Genomic DNA, 24,288 nt, shown 5'->3' on the forward strand with positions numbered 1-24,288 from the left:
CTGTGAAGATGTCACAGGTCTCCTTTACCTTTCAAATTAGTGTCTTCTCTAATATTTCAATTTCAGCTCCTCCCCACACTCGCCACAAACAACCCCACCCTGTAATGAAGACTGAGAAAAGAGCTCTCGGTTGCCCTTCTGCCATTCTGGAGTCTCCTGGCTAACACCAGAACAGACAATTGTGTATTTACAGGGCCAATGCAAGGACCAGTCAGCCCCAGGCAAGGGTGATATTCTCTGATAAGCAGGCAGCAAGAAATGCTGAGGGGTAAATTGTTAATTTTTCTCTCCTTTAGCATAATTCATTCAAATATGATTTGAATATTTGACCTCTGTATGTATTTTCAGTATTACCAAAACTGGCTTTTTACAAAATCTTGTTCCTCCCTACAACTAAATTGAATTTTTATTCCTATTCACTTGTCCTATGTTATTTGCCCCTTTATATAGTTAAGTGACAATATTCATGGTTGGCTGTGCCATAAAGCCATATTCCCGTGACTTTAAAGTGAATAGTGGCTAGTAATGGTCACTCACACCTGTAATCCCAGCATTTGGGAGGCCAGTGCAGGAGGATCCCTTGAGCCAAGGAGTTCGAGATCAGCCTGGGCAATATAGTGAGACCCCATCTCTATTAAAAATGAACTGAATAGTACTTGTTAACTTTTGGGACCAGGAACCCCATTAAAATGTCATTTGTTTTGTTTTGTTTTTGCTTTTGTTTTTTTTTGAGATGGAGTCTCACTCTGTAGCCCAGGCTGGAGTTCAGTAGCGTTATCTTGGCTCACTGCAACCTCTGCCTCCAGGGTTCAAGTGATTCTCCTGCCTCAGCCTCCCGAGTATTTGGAATTACAGGTACCCACCACCACGCCTGGATAATTTTTGAGTTTTTAGTAGAGATGGGGTTTCACCGTGTTGGCCAGGCTGGTCTCAAACTCCTGACCTCAGGTGATCCAACCACCTCGGCCTCCCAAAGTGTTGGGATTACAGGCATGAGCCACCATGCCTGGCCAATTTTTGTATTTTTAATAAAGACGGAGTCTTGCCACGTTGTCCAGGCTGGTCTTGAACTCCTGACCTCAGGTAATCCACCCGCCTTAGCTTCCCAAAGTACTGGGATTACAGGTGTGAGCCACTGTGCTGGCCTAAATCTGATAAATGAATAAGCATATGCACAGAAAAAACAAAAAGCAAAACAAAACAAAAATCTCATGAAAACTATGAATTGTCTTGCCTCAAAAAAAGTACACATACGTGCACATACACACAGAGTGTTGCACATAATTTCAGGGGATTCTTGGGTATCTCGTGGTTTAAGGATTCCCAAGTACTTACCACATGCCAGACTTGCCTCATTTACTTTTTACCACAACCCTGTTAGCCCATTTTACAAATGAGGGATTTGGGTGAAATACCATAACTCAAGACCACATAAAAAGTAAGTATTAGTATCAGGATTTGAATCCTGGTCAATCTGATCCTAGAACCAAGCTCTCGACCACTCTTTTATATTGTCCGCCACTTTTTTATAGGTAAAGGGGGATGGAGGAGATAAACATATTTAAAAGTTTAAAACTTCTGATTCAGTACGTGGGTGAAAAAGTTCTAGGCTATGGCTTTCAAAGTATATTAGCAAAAATTGTTAATACAAGTTGGTATGTCTAATGAAAACGCACTTCATATTGTTTCCATCTCCACCGGTTTCTGTGATATTGGAAGGTGCTAGGAAAATAATGCATTTAATAGCTGAGAAGCAAATCAGGAATAGGAAGTGAGCAAAATGCATGGGCCTCTTTCACAGTCTTCGTCATAATTCATCCAGATGCTGTGCCTTGTGCATTTTCAGGATTTGGAATACCACCTAGATCCAAAGACCAAGGAGCTGCCTCACTTACGAAATCCTGACATACTTGTTGGTGAAAATGACCTCACAGCCCTCAGCTATCTTCATGAGCCTGCTGTGCTCCATAATCTCAGAGTCCGCTTTATTGATTCCAAACTTATTTATACATACTGTGGTAAGTATGCTTTGCTTTCCGAATAGACTGTGGACTCTTTCCTCTAATGGACATAGCCTGGAAATATTGTACATGGGGAAAGCAGGCTGTGGTTGGATTTTCTCTAAGAGACAAAAACACTTGAGTGTTATCAGAAAGATTTACCAAGTTGCATTTATGCTGAATAAACTCATTTGTGAGCTTACATAATTTTGCTAAAAATAAAAAGACTGTGCCCATCTTTTGGAATTTTTTTCCCCTTACAGAAGTCATATGTCAGATTTAGTGCCAAATTCACCAGTTATTTTCTTCTCTTCCAAAAACTACTACATGAAGAGTAGATGTCCAAGGACTTATCTTTGGAGCAGGTTCAAGAGATTTAGTGTGATCTTGTGGTCAATTACTCAGCCATGCAGAACTAACTTGACTCGTGGTGATTCGTCTTGCTCACTCCTGCTTGCCTGGGCCCCTGCTCATTGCAGTGTTAGCTGCCAGCCACCCAGTTCACGGTGCTTTTTATCACTCCAAGAAATAAAGCCTCTGCATGTGTGTGTGTTTGTGTTCCTTTCCCCCTTCTCCAGCTTTCCTTCTTTTTTTCTCTCTTTCCCAGTTTGTTCTTATCTTTTATTTTCTCCCTTTCCTCTGGCTATTTTTTCTCCACTGATGTCTTATCGTTCTTTCACTAATCACTCTGTCCTCTGAAGCTCAAATCTGGATTTCCATTCATTCGTGTGGTATACCCAGCTCAGTGCTCATGATTTCTTCATTACTCTCTCGTTTTAGGCAGGAACAGCCACCTTTTCTTCTTAAAATAATTGACATCCTTTATGTCATTGATACTAACTTTTCCTTTCTGGTAACTATTTCTTTTTCTCAATTGTTATTTTTCTTCCATTTTTTTTTCCTTACACATGTGTTACCTTCTCAGTGAAGTCTTTTCTGGCCACCCTATCAAGTCAGAAACCCCTCCTTACTGTCTTTCTTCCCTGCATTATTTTTTGCCTTCTTTTCCTTTCTACAATTTAATCTGTGATTATGTATATATATATATTTTCTTACTTACCTTGTTAATTGTCTGAATTTCCCACTAGAGTTTAAGTTCCATGAGGGTAAAGATTAGTCTTTTTTGTTTGTTTGTTTACTGTTGTAAATTCAGCATTTAGAAAAGACTTTACACATAGTTGGTGCTGAATAAACATTTATTGAATGGACGACTTCATTAAGTTAATATACACCTACTGAAAAATTCTTAGGAAATACAGAAAAGTATAAAAAAGGAAAAACAATTATATGTAACTCACCACTGAAAAATAGCCAGTATTAATATTGATTTACATCCTTTCTCTTTATATGCATGAGAGGTATAAATTGATATAAAATTGGAATCAGTCTATATATAGTTTTGTATTATGTTTTCCTATGACATTTAATATCCTTCAAAAACATGATTTGGACCAGGTACTGTGGCTTACCCTGTAATCCCAGCACCTTGGGAGGCTGAGGTGGGCAGATCACTTGAGCCCAGGAGTTCAAGCCTGGGCAACATGGCAAAATCCTGTCTCTACAAAAAAATACAAAAATTAGCCAGGCATGGTGTTGCGTGTCCATAGTCCCAGCTACCTGGGAGGCTGAAGTGGGAGGATTTCGTAAGCCTGGGAGGTCTAGGCTGTAGTGAGCCAAGATAGTAACACTGCACTCCAGCTTGGGTGACAGGGTGAGACCCTGTCTCAAATTAAACAAACAAACATGATTTGTGGTAGTGGCTTAGTAGTCTATCATATGGATGTAACAGAATGCATTCAACTAGTCTCCTTGCCCTATATATTTTGTTTCCATTTTCACTGTTACAGATAACATTATGATAAACATCTTTGTGAAAAAAAAAAAAAACTTTGCATGAATTTCTGATTATTTCATTTGGATAAATTGTAGAAGTAAAGTGGAATTTTTGTATTAAATATATGAAGATATTTAAAGTTCTTATAACATTGCCACATTATTTTAAGTCACCTAGTCCAGTTTTTAAATGGTGTTTTAGGCAGAACTATGTATAATGGGTTCAGAGGCAAAGGCTATGATACATTTTGATCCTTGAACAATTTATTGGTTTAATATTAACTAAATTGAAATGAAGGATTGTGTTAACTGTGAGTCTCACTTTACTAGTCTGATATGCCCATTAGGGTATCATTGACTTCTTTTTCTTTCTTGTCCCCCACCCTATTCCCAGGTATAGTCTTAGTAGCTATAAATCCCTATGAACAGCTGCCTATTTATGGAGAAGATATTATTAATGCATACAGTGGTCAGAACATGGGTGATATGGATCCACATATCTTTGCAGTAGCTGAAGAAGCTTACAAGCAAATGGCCAGGTTGGTAGAAGCTTTCATTGTTATTTTATGGCAGTTATTAGATATGATAATTTCTTCTTGCTAAGTCACATATATTTTAAAGTGAATGGCAACCTTGTAAATAATTACTAAATAAGCAGCCTTGACAAGTTTGTCTCAGGTGACTTGGATTATTATTAAATAATAAAGTGGGCCAGGCGCGGTGGCTCATGTCTGTATTCCCAGCACTTTGGGAGGCCAAGGTGGGCGGATTACCGGAGGTCAGGAGTTGGAGACTAGTCTGGCCAACATGGCGAAACCCCGCCTCTACTAAAAATGCAAAAATTAGCCGAGTGTGGAGGCACGCACCTGTAATCCCAGCTACTTGGGAGGCTGAGGGAGGAGAATTGCTTGAACCTGGGAGGCAGAGGTTGCAGTGAGCCGAGATTGTGCCACTGCACTCCAGCCTGGGCCGCAGAGCAGGACTCTGTCTCAAAAACAAACAAACAAAAAGCCCCTCACATTTATAAAGGGACATAGAGTTTTTAAAAACTGCCTTTGAAATTTCATCATGGTCCTGTGACTAGGAAAAGACAGATGCAGATGTTATGTTTTATAGACGAAAGGATTAGTGTGGTGGTATTAAATGACCTACCCAATGTCAGTCAGCTAATGAGTAATAGACCAGAACTAAAAGGCCTAGGAGCTATAAAAAAAATCTTTCTGAATCCTAGGGAATTAAATCTAAAGGAAAGTGTGAGATTTTTTTCTTTCAAGATGGGGTCTTGCTATGTTGCCCAGGCTGGGCTTGAACTCCTGGGCTCAAGTGATCCTTCTTCAGCCTCCTGAGTAGTTGGTACTGCAGGCATGCACTACCATGCCCAACTCAAAGTGTGAATTTTAATGTTAGTATTATATGATAGGGCATCAGTTATCCTGAACAGCATCTGCAAAATGTCTCTTATATTAACCATGGAACCCTAACATTTTGAGGGTGGAAAATGGGAGAAAAATGTTACTTTCAAAACTAGATTATGCTCTTAATAATATAATAAAATATAAAACTGTGAATGTGTAGAAGAATAGTTTAAGTTTAATTCATTTCTCCAGCCTACAAAGCAGAACACATTATAAATATAATATGGGAAACCCATGAGTAATTTATAAGGTGGAAAGAAAACTAATACTGCAGAGATTTTTATTTTCTCCTCTCCAGCCAGGGAGAGTATACATGATTGGTCCAGCATGTGACAGAATTTTAGAATTATTTCAGGGACAAAACCCTAGAAATCATTATGCCCTTTTAATAATAAAATAATATTAATATGGATACTTCTAATAGCAGCTAACATTATGTGCTCTGTGAAGGGCATTATTTAATTGCTTTCCATTTATTAACTAATTTTATTCTCATAGCAACTTTCTGAGTTTGGTATTATTTTCATTTTACAAATGAGAAAAATGAAGCACAGAGAAGTTGTGTAACTTTTCTAAGGTCACATAACTAGGAAGACCAGTTTTCAAATTCAATTAGTCTGACATTATGAAATATTAATGTATTAAATATAAAATGACTAAACATAGGTTAGCACTACAAAACATGTCATATTATGCCAGCTTCTGCTATAAAATAGTAATTAGTGTTCAAAGCTTAAGAAAAGTTATTTTTTAAGCTTAAAATTGAGAAAATTCCATTTATTGGTATGATTTTTTCCCTTAAGTTGGAAAAATCTACCAGTAGTTGATTTGTATAGTATCAGAGCATTGCAGTACAGTTTCGACACCACTTAGTACAACCTGAGAACTACTGGGCAGAGAAAAAATCACATGGATGGCTAGACTCTAAAAATAATCTCTGAAAATTGTATAGTGCTCAGAGAATTATATGACTCTTTGGAAAATAGTATTCTTAAATACAAAAGCATAACTCTTACCATCTTTGTTACTGGTCATTCACAGACAGTATTAGGTTTATTTGAATATTTATGGCTTTTTACCTTTAGATTTACCTTGGTTTCCTGTAATTTTATCTTCTCATTATTATCTGTTGTGACTCAGTCACTCAAGGTAATTTCTTAACTGAAGGGTTGTTTTGTCTGTTTTCCTTTGGCTTGGTGTTCTTTTTCAGACAGTTTTAAAATATGCCTTAATCAGTTATGGTATTATATTTACCATTTGTATAAATAAATCTCTACCCATAACATCTGCCACAGCAGTTAAATAGAGCGTATCCATTTAGGCTTACAGTCGGGAATAACTGCTGCAGGATCATTTCTTGCCGCTGTTTACTTTTCTTTTTTTTTCTTTTTTTAAGATGGAGTCTCGCTCTGTCTCCCGGGCTGGAGTGCAGTGGCGCAATCTCAGCTCCCTGCAACCTCCGCCTCCCAGGTTCACGCCATTCTCCTGCCTCAGCCTCCCGAGTAGCTGGGACTACAGGCGCCCGCCGCCATCCCCAGCTAATTTTTTGTATTTTTAGTGGAGATGGGATTTTACTGTGTTAGCCAGGATGGTCTCGATCTCCTGACCTCGTGATCCGCCCACCTCGGCCTCCCAAAGTGCTGGGATTACAGGCGCGAGCCACCACGCCCAGCCGGCCTTACCATTGTTTTCTTGTCAAACAAAGATGTCATCTTTCCAGATGCAAATCCTGGTGTTTCACATTATCACCATTTCTAGGGATCCCTCATGTCTTCAGGGAAGGTACAATTCATCATTCGTGTAATAGAGATTTATTGAACACCATCCAAACACCAGGCACTGTTCTGGGCATGGGGGATACAAATTAAATAGACAGGAATTCCTACCCCACGAAGTCAGGCATGATTAACAATAAAACTATTAGCTGGGCATGGTGGCACACATCTGTAGGCCGATTACTTAAGCCTCGGAGTTCAAGGTTACAGTGATCTATGATTGTGCTACTACACTCCAGCCTGCGCAACATAGTGAGACGCTGCCTTTACAAACAAAATACAAAAACTAGCCAGGCATGGTGGCCTGTGCCTTTAGTCCCAGCTACTCAGGAGTCAGAGGTGGGAGGATCGCTTGAGCCCAGGAGTTGAAGGCTGCAGTGAGCCAAGATGGTGCCACTGCATTCCTGCCTGGGTGACAGAGCAAGACCCTATCTACAAAAACAATAAAAAAGTAAAGTTACAAAAAAATTAAAAGAACATCCTGTGCTGGAGCAAGGGTAGAAGCCGGGAGACTAGTTCGGAGGTTATTGCCTCGATCCATGCAAAAGATGATCATTTAATTAGTGGAGGTGGTAAAAAGTAGATGGATTCTGGGTATATTTTTAAGACAGAACCGGCAAAGGCTTGCTTATATGGGGTATTTGAGAAAAAGAGGAGTTAAGGATGGCAGTGAGGATTTGGACTGAGCACCTAGAAGGTTGGAGTTGCTGTTTACTGAGATGTAGAAGATGGCAGGAAGAGCAGGTTGTGTGTGTTGTGGGGTGGGGAGTAGGAGGAAAGGAGCAGAGTTCTAATTTAGATCTTTAAGGTTGAAAAGATGTTTTTGACATCTATCCTAAAAGCAAAACTCATACTAGGAATTCTTTCCAAGCAGATCTATGTCCGGTGACATCAGCAATAACCAGGATCCTTGAGCAGGATCCTTGACTCATGGCTTCTTTTTAAACATGCTCCTTAGAGAGTACAATGCCCTCATAAAATACCTTCCTAGAATAGCCTTTTAATTTTAATTGTCCTTGTTGACTTACCATAGAGAAGCACTTGGTGGACTGCCATGCCTATTTTTTTCTTTTATTCTTGTTTGACATTCTTGCCAGTCTTTTTTCTTGCTGTAACTAGGGTTTTTGTTTTGTTTTGTGTTGTTTCCTTAAAACCAGGTAGTGTTGATGGCTTTAATTTGCTATATTTTTCTCTCCATTGTGAGTGATAGAGTAAATCAGTTTTATTGACTAAGTTTCATTTATTTAAATTTGCTTGAAAAAAGTTAGTTATATGCAATTAACTTTGGTCTAGTGAAAAAGACATCTGTACTAGTCACATATCTACCAATAACTAACCATATAAACTCAAATCTCCTGGTCTCCCTGAGTCTCCATTTTGTCATCTATGAAATGGAACAGTGTCACTGATGATCTAGCTTTACAATTACAGGTTTCTGTGGTATGCATTTGTTATCTTTATGTTTGATGGGAACTAATGCATAAACATTTTAATTGAGGGGAGACCATGGTAGGGAGCTGTGTAACAAAGCAGAAGCAGCATTGTGTAGACTTTCCCCTGGAAATCAAGAGATGTGGGATGTAACAACCCAGCTCTACTCTATGCCAGTCATCAGGCTTGGACAAGCCATTTAACCTCTTGGTGTTACTATTTCCTTCAAAGAGTAAAATATAATGTCTCTCCTGCTTACTTTGGAGGTGAAAATTATATTAGGTGATACACGCAAAAACACTTCGAAAAATACTAAGTTCTATTCAAATATAAGCTGTTCTTATCATCATAGTCGTCATCATTATGGGGCCTTATGTCTACATTTCTCTTTTCATTGACTTGAGCCTTTCATCTGGTTTTATTATTTCTGAATTAACTTATTACCAGGCCCTTCTTTAGGGTGGCCCCTTCCGTCATTTGGTTATGTGGTCTCAGGGTGTGCCACTGTCCAGGGGTTCACTGGCTAAGTGCAAACTATTACAGATGACAAAATGTCTTCTGTTTCAGCTGAAACTCAGCTGCCCTGTGATGCTAAGTATCCTATTTGTGCAAATAGGCTTTAAGTAATACATGGTCCCTCATAAGGATAATTTTATATATGTTATATAAAGGTGGGTTAACTTAAATTAATAAATATCTACCATATTTTGAGGTCTACTGTGTACCAAACATGGTTCCAGGCATGTAATCCTCATTATATCCCTGGAGCAGATCACCACTGCTTTACAGGTGAGGAAAGTAGCTTGTCCAGGCCATATGCTAATAAATGGTATCTTAAGAGCTGAGATTTGAATCCAGCTTTGAGACTGAAGCCTTTCTTCTTCGTCATTTAGTTTTCTTACTTTCAACTACCTGGCCCTATTCTAACAGGTCTGTTCCCTCACATTAAGATGGCATAGTTCTATTTCTACATCTTTCATTTAGCCTAGAATATCTTGCTCCATGCTTTTTTATCTGTCTGATTTATATTTATACTTCATTATCCCACTCAGGTTTTACTTTCAGACGACCCCAGCTCACAGTAAATGATTTCCCTTTAGAAGTCTCCATTATATGAGTATCTTAATCTGTTTTATACTGGTATATCAGAATACCAGACTGGGTAATTTATAATAAACAGAAATTTATTTGGCTCATTGTTCTGGATGCAGGAAAGAGCAAGGTTGATAGGCTACATCTAGTTGAGGGCCTTCTTGCTACGTCATCTTATGGTGGAAGGTGGAAGGGTAAGAGAACATGTAAGACAGAGACAGGAAGGGGGCCAAGCTCATTCTTTCATCAGGATGCCATTACTGCAATAACTAACCCACTTCCATTATGACTGCATAAATCCATCCATGAGGGCAGAGCCCTCACGACCTAGTCACCTTTTTTTTTTTTTTTTTTAATACAGGGTCTCACTGTGTCACCCAGGCAAGGGTGTAGTGGCACAGTCATGGTTCACTGCAGCCTCAACCTTCCAGGCTCAAGTGATCCTCCCACCTCAGCCTCCCAAGTAGTTAGGACTACAGGCATGTGCAATGATGCCCAGCTAATTTTTTCTTTTTTGTAGAGATGGAATCTCACTATGTCGCACAGGCTGGTCCCAAATTCCTAGGCTCAAGTGATCCTCCTGCCTCACCTTCCCAAAGTGCTGGGATTACAGGCGTAAGCCACCATGCCTGGCCTAGTCACATTTTGAAGTCTCACCTCTCAACGCTGTTACATTGAGGATTCAGTTTGCAACATATGAACTTTGGGGAACACATTCAAACCATAACATTAAACTACTAGTTTGGGACTTACTGAATATTATCTACCCCAGAAGGTTGCAGCAGGAATAAAATACAGTACATATTAGAGAACTAGAGTATGTAAAAGTTATACACAAATATAATTGGCTATTTCTGCTCTAGCATCTTTATATAATGTATAGGCTCTGTACTGATGGAACAGAAAACTCAGGTTGATTTGAGAGGATCTGATAGCCATGTGACAGGCTTCTCACCAGGAACTGAGTGACCTCAGCAAGTATCTCTAGGGAACACTTGTTTTCATTTCCTGAGGAGTCTGTCTGCCTCTCTAAAGCACAGCATTCAACAGTGCCAGCAACCATTTTTATAGTAAATATTTATGCTTCAAAAATAAAATTAATATTATAATTGTAAACTCATTGTCTAGTATTAACTTTAGGGTTTAAGCATTTTCTTCTTGAGACTAATTAAAAGTAGAAATCAGAGAGACACAGAGAGCAGAGCAGCTTGATTCCGATGAGTGATGATGTAGAAAAACTTAGCATCTCTCTAACAAGAGAGAGATTAAAGTCTAGATGAAGCCACATCTTTAAGACACCACGGTAAAAACACAGTTTTGAAAGAAAGCATTTTATTACACTAACTTGATATTTTCTCTTTTTAGCAAGGGATCAGATAAAGGGAGAAACAATTAGACTGGTTGCCTGCAAAAAAGTAAAGCTCTAGATTTTGTTTCACATGGCCATGTTTGTTTGTAAGCTAAAAATTTAGACCTAGGTGCAGGTGCGTGTACACTTCATCAAGGTACATGACAACACTCAATGGATGGTTATCAGAGAGTTAACATCAACATAGATGGAGATATTAAATCGTGTTATACATTACTCAGGTCTGAGGCAAGCATTACTTAATTTCCTTGTTGATGATGTAAGTATAATTGAAAGTATGTTTATTAAGTTTACAGAGGACAAGTTGATGATCTTGGAAGATATGAATAGTGTTTGGTATGACCATGATAAACTGGAGAGATTACATATTTTAAAGGGTAAAATTCAAAAGGAAAATCTATAAAATAATACATTTCATACAAAATGAAAACTATAAGGGAAGACCTGACAGACCAAATAGATATAAGGTCACTGATGACCATAAGGAAAATAAAGTCTAACAGACACCCTCCCCCACCCTGCCTCTCTCTCTTTTCTTTCTCTCTTTCTCTATCTCTCTCTTGCTCATCCTTCAATAATTGTTTCCTGGGGTTTCAAGTGCTTCTACATAATTTAACTCCATTTCCTTATTCCCACAGAACCTGGTTTTCTCCTAATGATCGTATGAGTCAATTCTGGTATTACCCTCTCAATTCTGGTATTACCTTCTCTGGAAAGGCTTTCCTGACATCTCCTCCTCACATCTCCTACTGGTTCCATACCCTTCATTTCTACTTTCATAGTATCTTAGATTGACCTTTTTTAAAGCAGTTACTTCCAACTGCATTTTAACTGTGTCCTTTCTAGTCTCTCTCAATTAACTATGACCCTAGAGTCTTTTATTTCCGCAAAGTGATTAGCACATTGTGGCTACTTATTATGTGTTTGTTAAATGAATGAAATGAAGCAGTATTTTTAAGTGAGGGCTTTTAGTTCACATTAGACCTTCTGGAAACAGGTCAGAAGAGCTCACCTCCACTCCAAAGCACCCAGTACCCAGCCTATTTAGGATTATTGTGGAGGTCCTTGAAAGGACTGGCGAAAGCAGAAATCATAAATCTGTCATTACTCCATTTTCCAGCTAAATTGAGTGATCTGCTCTTTCCAAACTTCTGATTCTGAGCCTTCATTTATGCTATCCCCTTTGCCTGGAATGTACCCTTCCCGACTTCTGTAGTCCTTGCTTGCTTTCTCTTACTCATTTTTGTAGACCTTGTTCAGCTGTCATCTCTAGGGAACCTTCCCTGATAACCTCTTCTTCCTCTTGCTGCCCCATCACATGTATTACAGTCTTGAATTATTGGCCTGTCTTTCCTATTAGATGACTGTCTTAGTCCAGTTTCTGCTGCTATAACAATACCACAGACTGGGTGATTTATAAAGAGCAGAAGTTTATTTGACTCACTGTTCTGGAGGCTGAAAAGTCCAAGAGCACAGTGCTGGCATCTAGCAAAGGTCATTCAGTAGTAGGAGGGCACATGAGCATGTGAGGCAGAGAGGAAATCAGCTTAAACTCATCCTTTTATCAGGAGCCCACTCCCATGATAACTAGCTCACTCCTACATTCATGCCATTAATCCATTCCTGAGGGCAGGAGCCGCATGACCTAATCAGCTCTTAAAGGCCCCACCTCCCAGTATCATCATGTTGGCAATTAAATTTCAACATGAATTTTGGAGAGAACATTCAAACCACAACATCCATCAACCACATGAGGATACAGATCATGACTTATTTAATGTATAGTTGAATAAAGCCAAGCCAGCAAATGGACTATTTCTTCTCTAGTGATGAGGATACTTTAGTAGGAGCTAGAGTTTGTAGGAGACGCCATTTTGAGGATTGTTAGCTGGTAGATAATTTAAAATATTTTAAATGGTTTTGTAACTTTAATTAAATAGTATAAATTTAAATTTCTTTGCTGTGGCTTCAAAGAGTATCTCCTGAAGTGGTTGACAACAGTACTGTAAGATATTGAAGTAATTCTTTAGGAGTAAAATAATATGTTTGAGATTTGTACACATAAGAATTCAGAGGCCCTCTATTGCAGATTCATCCTTAGTAGTTGTGATGCTCTCTAATTTAATGCTTGATATCTTCTTCCTCTGTGTTATTTTTTAATTTATAAGTAGGTATTATTTTTAGGAAATATCATTCTTATGTTCCTTTCCACATTGCTGCATGTATGAACCAGTAAAAACTCACTGTGCCTTATCACAAAGAACACAGAAGAAATAATGTTAATCACATTCCCAAGTGGGCAGTGAGTGGAACAGGAATTAAAAGAAATTAAAGAATGTGTAAGCAGAAACTCAGTTGTATGTAAGAAAACTCAATTCCCCCTGAGAAAGAGAAAGAGTTAGAGTCCTTTAAAAATTAACTGCCTGTTTTTCTTTGGCTGGTGAGCCTTATCTCTCTTCCTTTCCCAGGCATTGTGAAGACCCTGTTTCTCTAGCTGTGCAGCTGCAAAGTCACTAGACAGATAAACCCAAGTCATAAAACATGTTTTTTCTTGAAAAGAAATTATGTAATGCATGTCTCAATTAATTGAATAACTGTCTTTGTTTCTCACTTCTGTAATATGCTTTCCCCTGCACAGATCTCCCCTGCGCCCCATGAAATGGTTAAAAGGTAACTTAACACTTTGTCCAGGGCTCAGTCCTTTGGATGTTAATCTGACTGGGCTGGTGCACCTAAATAATAAATATCCTCCTCAACCCCATCGGTCTCTCTGCTTCCTTAAAAAAAAAAAAAATCCTGCAACATTTCCGGTGGCCAGTATGGGGATTGAACCTGAGACCTTGGCGTTATCAGCACCAGTAACGACCAAAAAATCCATTAATTGGCCCCCTACTTCCATAGAGACCATAGGTTCCCTTATCAATCCTGCTACAGGCAGCAATGGCAGTTACTTTTTTTAAAATTTTTATTTTACAGAGATGAACGAAATCAGTCCATCATCGTAAGTGGAGAGTCTGGGGCAGGAAAAACAGTTTCAGCTAAGTATGCCATGCGATACTTTGCAACTGTGAGTGGTTCTGCCAGTGAGGCCAATGTGGAGGAAAAGGTCTTGGCCTCCAACCCCATCATGGAGGTAAGACAGCAGAGTCTTTGGCTTTCTTCCTATATTCTCTTGATAAGAAACATGCTCAAAAAATTGATTGATACAGCATGTCTCAGAAAGCCCGGGATCTCCCAGCCACTAAAATTAAGAAAATACTTTTCTACATGTTTATAAAAAATCTAGGAAAAATAAAAATTTGGTAAGGTAGACATTTTAAGTAAAGCCCAGCTATAGCAGAATCTGTTTTAGTCTATAATCCTGAATTTTTGACCTACCAGCGAAATTGTTGCCCCTAAATACCAGACAGCAATTAAGTTTCCTTCTCCTCATTAACTGACTCATGTCTATTGTTCCTTTCCTTGTACTAGAAGTACAAGTTACTCATTTCCCCCAAGTCCTGAGTTCTTGTTAATGCTCCTTCTAAAGCATAAGATTTGTTATGCTCAAGTATGAATGAATTTCATTATTCCTTTGCCCATATTTCATTTTCTGTACTTAGTCCAACCTAAGTTGGCTTAAATTTTAATATAGCTAAAGTTTTAATTTTTTTTCCAGATTTGAACTATAAACTTAAACTATGATCTCTATAAGCTTTTTGTTGTTGTTGTTGTTCTGTCAAGCACATGACACAGCTATAGGTTCGTAAAAGACATTCAGTAACTGTAAGGTTTTGACAGGGGAAGAACTGTGAAAGAATGTGCTTTCAAAACTCGAATACCCCATATACAAAGTAGAAATGCCTATGCCAATGAAAATGGAACTAATTGTGTGAGAATTTGAGTATTTTAGGATTTGTAGATAATTATTTGTCTATTAATATGATTTTTGGAAAGTTATAGTTTTATATGAAGACTTATTAAATGGAGAAAAATTACTTTTGTTAAATGGAGAGAAATTAATTTGGACATGCAGAAGCAAACCTTCCTTGTTAAAAATTCAAATCGGCATTTTTTTATTCCTGTCTTTTTCCTTTGTCAAGCCTTATTTGTCACCCAAACACAGATGGAGTTAAAATCGGCCTGGTGCACCTGTGGTACAAGTGGTTTTTGCGATAATCTATCTAGAGGTAATTGTGCTTGGTTTGCGGTGCTGCGTGTGACACTTCAGAACAGAATGCCGTGACCTCTTATCTGTAGGGCTACTCTCTAGAGCAGCAGGACTTCTACTTTTTGGGATCAAAAACCAAGATATGATGGAGAAGTTCAGAGGCTTCATGGGCTGGATGTGCTATGGAAAAAAATACTGGGAATGCTTTCTGAAATAGGATGAACAGGAAGAAACAGATGTTTGCACTGAAAGAGAGTAGTGAAAATTTCAAGCAAATATTAAGATTTTGAAAGCATGTAAGCTACAGATACACTGCTGGATGTCACTAGTGTTAATATTGGGGAAATAGAATCCGTGGAGCCGGTTTTTGGTTTGGGGTCAGAAAACAACAGGACTTCTTTTCTTGCTGTTGTTGTTTTGACTGGTTTTGGTCATGACAAATTCTTGGTATTTGACAACAGTTCCAGCCATTTTAATCCCTAGCATTAGAATATCCCAAAGTCTTGAATGTGATGGCATTAGGTAATCCCATTTCTTCTGGGCCTGGACCATGTAATACTAGGATTTGAAGTTGTCTTTGAGGATAACTTAAGTCTAGAATGAACCTTCTAGAATTTTTCATGAGTTGAGTGAACTATTTTATGACCTCTTTCAAAAAAACCCAGCTTTATTGGTTTTTCTACAACACAGATTTGAATTGTATTAGTAGGAATGATATTAAAAATTTGGAATAGCCACTGTCTTAGTCCATTTAGTGTTGCTATAACTATAGCCTCAGAGTACCTGAGGCTGGGTAATTTATAAAGAAAGAGATTTATTTAGCTCATGGTTCTGTGGGCTGTACAGTAAGCATGGCTCTGGCATCTGCTAGGCTTCTGGTGAGGGCCAGCATGCTGCATAACATGGCAGAGAATGTCACAGGGCAAGTGGGCACACACAAACAGGGGAAACCTGAGGGCCTCCTGACTTCATAACAACCCACTCCAGTGGAAATGAATCCGGTCCCGAGAGAACTAATCCAGTCTCACAGAGGGAGAACTCACTACAGGAGAACTTTACCAAGGCTTTCACTATAGATTTGCCCCCATGACCAAAACACCTCCCACTAGACCCCAACTCCCAGCACCTTCACATTGGGGATCAAATTTCAACATGAATTTTGGTGGGGACATGTTATATCCAAACCACGGCAGTCAAAGATAATACTTACAATATGCGATTATAAAGAATATGCCCTGCTTGCTGGGATGAACATAAAAGATGAAGGGATCAGCTGTGCTCACCTGCTTCCTTCTCTATTATTTAGTCTGTCTAAATAATTTGAAATTGTTCATCTATAAGAATTTGGATTAAGAAAAATTTGGTAAAGAGTTGAACTAATTTTCAATAACTACAGAAAAGGGCATCTCAATTTGAAAGATGGAAATGTAATATGGAGCTGAAGATCAGTTACTGGAAGAAAACATAGGTAAAATATTGAGTATGTAGTCTGAAAAACTTGTAGCTTTAAATCGCTTCAATACTATGTCCCTATATCGAGCCCTTTGCTGGGATGTCAGGAAAGGCATATCTGCGTCTCCAATGATCTGCTGAAACTCCTCATAGGATAATGAGCATCCTACATGGTTAACATTACAATCCAGGGTCTAAAGAGATATGCACATTATTCTTTAAAAAGGAAGCTCCTCATTCTCAACATAGGCTTCTTTTGCAAAATGTGAATGATGTGCAGATAATTATTCTATTTGCTCCATTTCATGATGTTTTCATTTTTTCCTGGAAATTTTCATCATAAGATGGGAATAATACACTGAAACTTTTTTTTTTTTTTTTTTAAGAGACAGGGTCTTGCTCTGTCTCAGCCTGTCCTAGGCTGATCTCAAATGAACTCCTGGGTTCAAGCAATCCTCCTGCCTCAGCTTCCCAAAGTGCTGGGATTATGGGTATGAGCCACTGTACCAGGCCTGATCTTAATTTTTTTTTTTTTGAGACAGAGTTTTGCTCTTCTTGTCCAGACTGCAGTGCAATGGCATGATCTCAGCTAACTGCAGCCTCTACCTCCTGGATTCAAGCGATTCTCCTGCCTCAGCCTCCCAAGTAGCTGGGATTACAGGCACATGCCACCACGCTCAGCTACTGTCGTATTTTTAATAGAGATGGGGTTTCACCGTGTTGGTCAGGCTGGTCTCGAACTCTTGACCTCAGGTGATCCACCCGCCTTGGCCTCCCAAAGTGCTGGGATTACAGGCATGAGCCACCGCATCTGACCAATTGTTCTTTTTTAATTTCAATAACCATAATTGAAGATTTTCATCTCCATTTAGTAAAGAAGACTCATGCATCATTACATTAAAATAGTAAAACCAAGATTACCAAGATCACAAAATTTATTTTTTCCTTTAGTGGCTTCTTACTGATTAAAGTGAATATAGTATTAGGGAGTCTCTTGTGAATACAGTGCTTATATGGCAGAGGCAACAATTGAGGGAGTGGACAAAAGATACTGTTAATGTATAGAAATTTCTTTCCCTATCAGGTTCAGGACTTAGAATCAAATAATTTTATTTTTTAAGAAGAACCCTAGAGCTCCACTATCCTAGTCAATTTACATTTGAGGATAGTAATACTCCTCAAAGAGATTAAATAATGACAAGTTGATAATAGGGCCTGGTCTGATAGGTCATTTGTTCTTTCTACCATTGTTTGTCTGTGTTTAAATACATTTTACTCGAAAACAAAAGGATCTGCTTCAACTCTAGCCAATCCCTACCTCTTCTCACAGTGTGGTGGTGTTTCGGCGGGTGGGCCACTCTGACGCCCAGTCTGAGTAGATGGGGAGAGATGATATGTGGAAGGTGGGGTAAGAGTTGAGGAAGGAGGAGAGGCTGTGGCCCACCCTTCCTCCACTTGCTTAGTTACTGGCAGGAAAGTGCTTAGGACAGTTACTAATATTTACTGAGTGTTTATTGAGTAGCTGCTGCTACTTCTACTACATGTAACCTTTCATTTGCTCTTTGGAAGAATATATTGTGTTGAGAGAAAAGTCTGCATTTATAATTAATCTCCTTTTCTAGATAAAATAGTGAGACCATATGCAGACTTTTTGCTGTGGTGTTTTATAATATCAAGAGGGGTAACATCTGAGTAAATGAATAGATAAATTATGTGAGGCCACATTAGATCCTTCTGTAATTTTGCCAGGAAGATATTCTTATTCTTATTTTTTTTAGAAAAGCATTTAAAATGTTAATCTAAAATATGGCAGTGTCCTCACTGCCAAAACAAAATAGGATGATGTCTACACTCTATTTCAGAAAGTGAAAATATATTTTCTTTGATTGATCAAAGAATCTAATGTGTTGACTTGTATGGCTATGTTACTACTGTTTTCATTACTGACATTTGTATCACTCTTAAAACTACATTGTATTTTCACATCTTTCTCTCTGCTGTGGTTTCAATATACTAATCCTGACATAGGATTTACACAAGTGAAAGATATTAATCTTTTATGAAATTTGCTTATTAAACATTTAATATATGCATTATGTAAACACTTGCTTTTCTAACTACATCTTTGTTTTTTGCTTTGCCTTAAAAAAATTTATAGAAGCAAGTTACCTAAATCAGAAAGACATATGTCATTAAAATTTTTAAGGTTATATAAAATATTTAGCAGCAAGTTATATTCTCTGCATTCTGTAGCAGATATTTTGTAAGCTAGATTTAACTGTCAAAATCCAAAGCCAAATTTTACTTTTTCTGGTTCTGAAAATGGCCTTTAAATTGAGTGGGTAATACTAATACTCTGCTAATAAATAGTCTAACTGGACGTTTGTTGCCACAGGATAAGGTGATAGAAACATCAGGCTAAAGAGACCCTGAACACCAGAGCAGCATTTCCAGGAAATATTCATTGGTCTTAACCATCTTATTTATGTAAAGCAGATGAAGTTTTTTGGAAAAATAAAAAAAAAACCTGAAGCTTACCTAACAAAGCCTATGCCTTGGCAGCTCCCATCCTCGTTTGTTCTCTTTCTTTGCTGGCATGAATGTTCAAATAACCCAAAAGGTGTTATAAAAATGTTCTAACCTCTGAGTTCAGGTCTGCTGTTTCTGAAAATCATTTTTGTGAGAATAACAAGACAAATAAGAACTATTAGTATATATCTGTGTGATTGTGCAGTGAGCAAAGCATACACCTGTGCCTGCAGTGGTAAAAGTGGTTCTGTTCTTAAAAGAATAAGTTTTGGCCGGGTGTGGTGGCTCACGCCTGTAATCCCAGCACTTTGGGAGGCCGAGGTGGGTGGATCACAAGGTCAGGAGCTCGAGACTAGCCTGGCCAACATGGTGAAACCCTGTCTCTGCTAAAAATACAAAAATTAGCTGGGCGTGGTGGCATGTGCCTGTACTCCCAGAGGCTGAGGCAGGAGAATCACTTGAACCTGGGAGGCAGAGGTTGCAGTGAGCCGAGATCGTGCCACTGCACTCCACCCTGGTGACAGAGCAAGACTGTCTCAAAAAAAAAAAAAAAAAAAAGATCAATTTTAAGGACCTGTGTTCTACTCCATCTTTTCTCTCTCTGAGCAGGTTCTGTAAATGTCATGTTATGAATTACACTTCTAAAATCTTATTTTCTCCCTTGCTTTTTAGTCCATTGGAAATGCTAAAACAACCAGGAATGATAATAGCAGCCGTTTTGGGAAGTATATTGAGATTGGTTTTGATAAGAGATATCGAATCATTGGTGCCAACATGAGAACTTATCTTTTAGAGAAATCCAGAGTGGTATTCCAGGTAAGCCAGCCATATACACATATGTACTTGTGTTAGATTGCTGTATAATTGTTGAGTCCATGCTTGCTGGTATGCATTTTATTTCTAGATACTCTTGAGCATATTATGACAATATTACCTCCAACCGCGCTTGGACTGAAGCCTATAAAATGGTGCCTGTTAGAGGCAAGGGAGTACCACTTAAACGCTAATAGTCTTTGGGACTGGTCACTTTTAGGTTTGACTTTTTCCTACAGGTGCTTGCGGGAAAGCTTAGTTGAGAACAGGTGCTACTAGTTTAGTCTTGTCTCTCATATTTCCAAATGATAGGGAAGGCATTGTTCCATGCTCTCAATAAGTTACAGTTTGAACTCTGTTCAAGAAAAAAAATTATCTTGTCCTCTTTCCTTCCTTCCTTCTCCTCTCTTAGAATATATTATTGTTTAGATAGAATAGTGAGGGTTAAAAAAAATCTTCACAACCCAATTGTGAACTACTATCAAAAAAACAGTTGATGCATCCGTGTAGGGTTTACATCCACATGTATGCTCTTGGTCCCTTTTGATTGGAAAATGGGAGATATGGGAGATACTATATATTTACATCACTAGCAAGCATACATTTATATATTTATAGGTATGGATTTATCACACACTCTCAGTATAGGGCTTCTGTAGACCTACTGCTTGCCTCATGCTGTGAGATTTGGGTTTCATTAGCCTCAACTGCATGCCCACTGCATCGAGGTCCAAATACCCTTGACACTGCCATGTAACAGCGTCCATAATTTCCATAGCCCAGGTCTGTCATAGGATTGAAAGTGTCTGAGAATTTGAGCAGTCTGAAGTTGCTCTGGCTTTGACTTTGGGGCTGTGCCTGATTTATGGCCACCTAAAATATAATACTTGATTTGCATAGTAAGGCAGTACAAATGAAGTATTATATTTAATATCTAGGTACATACAGAACAGTGTTACTATGCTGATGGCTATTTCTATAGGTTTTTTTGAAAAGTGTCTACTTTGATAACCAGAAGAAAGAATGGGTGAAACAGAGGTAGATCTAAGGGAAGATTCAAATATTAGAGTTCAAATAGTAGAGGTTTGATTGATAGGTAAGTGAGTAAGCAGGGAGGAAAGATGGTCCTTGGTCAGTATGTGACCAAAGGCTAGTAGTGCTTAATACAAAATGGTAAGGCCCAATCCTTATTGTCTTGTTTAGAGACACTGAACCATTTCTAGCAGTTTCCCAGTCTCCAGTGATATAGAATGTCAAGGATGTTTGGCTTGTCAAAATGAGTCACACAATCAGAAAAGGCATACTTGTATTGTCCTTTATGTACAAAGAGGACCTAAGCATTTCTGCAGACTCACAGGCTTTTCTAGTTTCTGTGTGCTGAACCACCTGGTCTCTTGTTTAATCATGCTTGTGGTCATTGGTATATTGGTAATTTGTTCAGTGGCTTCTGTCCCTATAATAGGTTTTCTTTTCCAGACATCAGCCACCTGTGGGCATCAAACCTGACCTTGGCCTTATTAATACGATTCATTAGCCACCTGAGTATACTATAAAAATCAAGGACATAGTGATAAACTATTAGGTGTATGAACAATATTATTGCAACTGTATTTTTTAGATATATATGTGGAAAAGACTCTCAGGAAATACTGAAAAATTATCTTAGAATTTATATGTGATTTATTTTCTATTTTATACAGCAGTTATTGATTTAAAATGTATAAACTAAAATGATATAGAAGATGTACGTTTGTGACTTTCTTACAAATAACCACAGTAGATGGTCCAGTCTACAATATGGCAAGAATGGGATTATTCTTTTTTCAAAGCATTTGGAAGACTGTGAATCTAAGAGGTACCATTAGAAAATAGTATTGAGTATTGCAAAAAAAATGGTTTTAGTTTCCCCCAAAAGCACTGATTATCTTATGATTGTGGACATATATCAAGCTGTTCACTAGTTCAGAAAGCATTACTATCTGATATTTTATGTTGAATTTGAGCAACACACACATACTCATACATATGCCAATAGACTATAAATCATAAGATTTAATAATCAGAAATAAGTATTAGGAAATATTGGAAAGTATAATTTATTTAACCAACTGAGATAATTAAATATTAAAATCTTATTTTATGATAGAATTTCCTGAATTTTAGATTAAAATGCTGTAATTGAAAACTCTTCTTATTTCAAAGGCAGAAGAGGAGAGAAACTATCATATCTTCTATCAGCTTTGTGCCTCAGCAAAGTTACCTGAATTTAAAATGCTACGATTAGGTATGAATATGGCATTAAATTTATTGTTCTGGTATTGTTTTCTGTTAATTTCCAAGTTCCTAAATTTACTTGTTAAAAAGGAGCTTATCTCATGCTGGAATACTTATGGATAATATGATAAAAAGTCAGCAGTTGGCTTCAAAATAACCCATGGGGGTAGAGGAGGAGTAAGTGGCTGTATAAATTGGCCTGGAGGTGATTTTAGATGGCTGTTGAAGATGAGTAATGAGTACCTAGGGGCTCATTCTGTTAGTCTCTCTACTTTTGTATATGTTTGATATTTGCTTTGATTAAAAGAAAAAAAAATTTAAAGGAGTTGATTTGTTAGAGGCCAGTAGGGTTTCTTATGAGGGGAGTAAAGGATTTGAGGAAATTATTCTAGTGTGTAGATTGGAATAAAACCTTTAGGAAAGGACTATTTATTTTACCAATTAACATAAATAAACTATAAATATTTTACCCCATTTATTTAATTAAATTTTATTTAATTTTTAATTTTTTATTAAAATACAATTGAAAACACAGGCAGTCAAACTCTAGACGCTGTACACTCAACTGTGCTATCACCACCTCTGATTTAGAGTGGACATAAGGGTAGAAGGCAAGGCTTTTTCATAAACCAGAAAACTTTTGTTTTTCTTCGTTACAGGAAATGCAGATAACTTTAATTACACAAAACAAGGAGGCAGTCCTGCGATTGAAGGAGTGGATGATGCAAAGGAGATGGCACACACTAGGCAGGCCTGCACTTTGCTAGGTAATGTCACTTTATTCTTGAGCTCTTATGAGGAATAGCTGTTTTACTCAAGCAACCTTTGTTTAGAATATTGGCTTGACTTTTTATTAAGTGGCGAGTATTGCTAGAAGATTTAATATTCCACATAGAACACATTTAGACAGCAAATGGGCAGGAGGTTTCTTTTTGGGATGATGGAACTGTTCTAGAATTAGATTGTGGTAATGGTTGTGCGACTTTGTAAATTTACTAAAAATCATTGAATGGGTGAATTTTATGGTATGCAAATTAGCCTTCAATAAAACTGTTCAAAATATATATTTGGGGCATCAGGGGAGGGCTACTTGTAATTCTTTGCTTAAATTTTTTAAAAATCTGAAACCTGAAGCTAAGTGAAATGGGCTCCTCTACAAGCTCGCATTTTGTAGGAGCTTTTGGTTTATTTGTTTGGTTTTGGGGATCTTTCTGTGGCTGGGAAATGTGGCTGAGTTGGCATCATGACAGAATATTACATTACATGTAGTTTATTCCAGCATTTTTTTTTTCTGTTCCAACATTTCTGAAGCAGCTCAGATGTCACTATCTTGTTTCGGGGATCTAAAAAATGTTGGGCCTGCATGTGAATAAATTAATCTTTAGAACTTGTTGTCTACAACTTAAAGAAAAAAAAACCTCAGAATATAGATAACTCTAAAATCATATGATGGCATTTTGAGTAGTACCCTCAGGTGGGTTAACTTAATTTAAAAGCACTGCTTATTACAGTGTGGACCAGGACCACTGTGGGCCTTGCTAGAAATGCAGAATCCTGAATCCCGTCTCAGACCTACTGAAACATAATCTGCATTTTATCAAAATCTATTGGTGATTCATATGCATATTAAAAGTTTGAAAATCACTGCATTTCTTCTCGGGCTAAATCTGTTTGTAAATAGTAAATTTGTGAATTTGAAAAAGCCATACAGAGGTTGCAGTGAGCTGAGATCACACCGCTGCACTCCAGCCTGGGTGACAGAGTGAGACTGTGTGTCAAAAAAACAAAAAAGAAAAAGCCATAATGCAGGAGATGGTAAAAAACATTAATTATAGGGTCATTACTGAATTATCCTTTCTAAGATTACATATTTGGAAATAATTTCACTGCTTCTATTTGCATGTAATTATATCTAATTTTCTGGAGATTCTTTTGTTATTTAAAAATGAAGCCAGATCTGATAAAAGCTGAAAGCTGTCCAGCTTTCTCATCCTGCCTTATCCTTCAAGTTCTGCTCTGATACTGTATTTGGACACATACTCATCAGGCTGGGATATAGCACCAGCCCAAACGCTTCTAATCTTGGTGTCTCTTTGACTTATACTTGGTCTGTAGTTTAAAGAAGTAATTAAATAATTACTTTTTAAACAGCCTT

At 37.8% G+C, this 24,288-nt stretch overlaps 1 protein-coding gene across 2 annotated transcripts in view; it reads left to right on the forward strand.

Moving 5' to 3' along the window:
* MYO5A (myosin VA) overlaps window positions 1-24,288 on the forward strand; it is a 226,662-nt gene that overhangs the window by 101,036 nt on the left and 101,338 nt on the right. For both annotated transcript variants that reach the window (XM_030814075.1, XM_030814074.1), the window contains exons 3-8: window positions 1,847-2,018; window positions 4,228-4,372; window positions 13,892-14,048; window positions 19,719-19,862; window positions 22,062-22,143; window positions 22,793-22,900. In XM_030814075.1, coding sequence (XP_030669935.1) covers window positions 1,847-2,018; window positions 4,228-4,372; window positions 13,892-14,048; window positions 19,719-19,862; window positions 22,062-22,143; window positions 22,793-22,900 — 808 coding nt within the window. The remainder of the gene's footprint in view (window positions 1-1,846; window positions 2,019-4,227; window positions 4,373-13,891; window positions 14,049-19,718; window positions 19,863-22,061; window positions 22,144-22,792; window positions 22,901-24,288) is intronic.

This window comes from Nomascus leucogenys, chromosome 6 (assembly GCF_006542625.1).
Source record: "Nomascus leucogenys isolate Asia chromosome 6, Asia_NLE_v1, whole genome shotgun sequence".
NCBI classification, from domain to species: Eukaryota; Metazoa; Chordata; class Mammalia; order Primates; family Hylobatidae; genus Nomascus; species Nomascus leucogenys.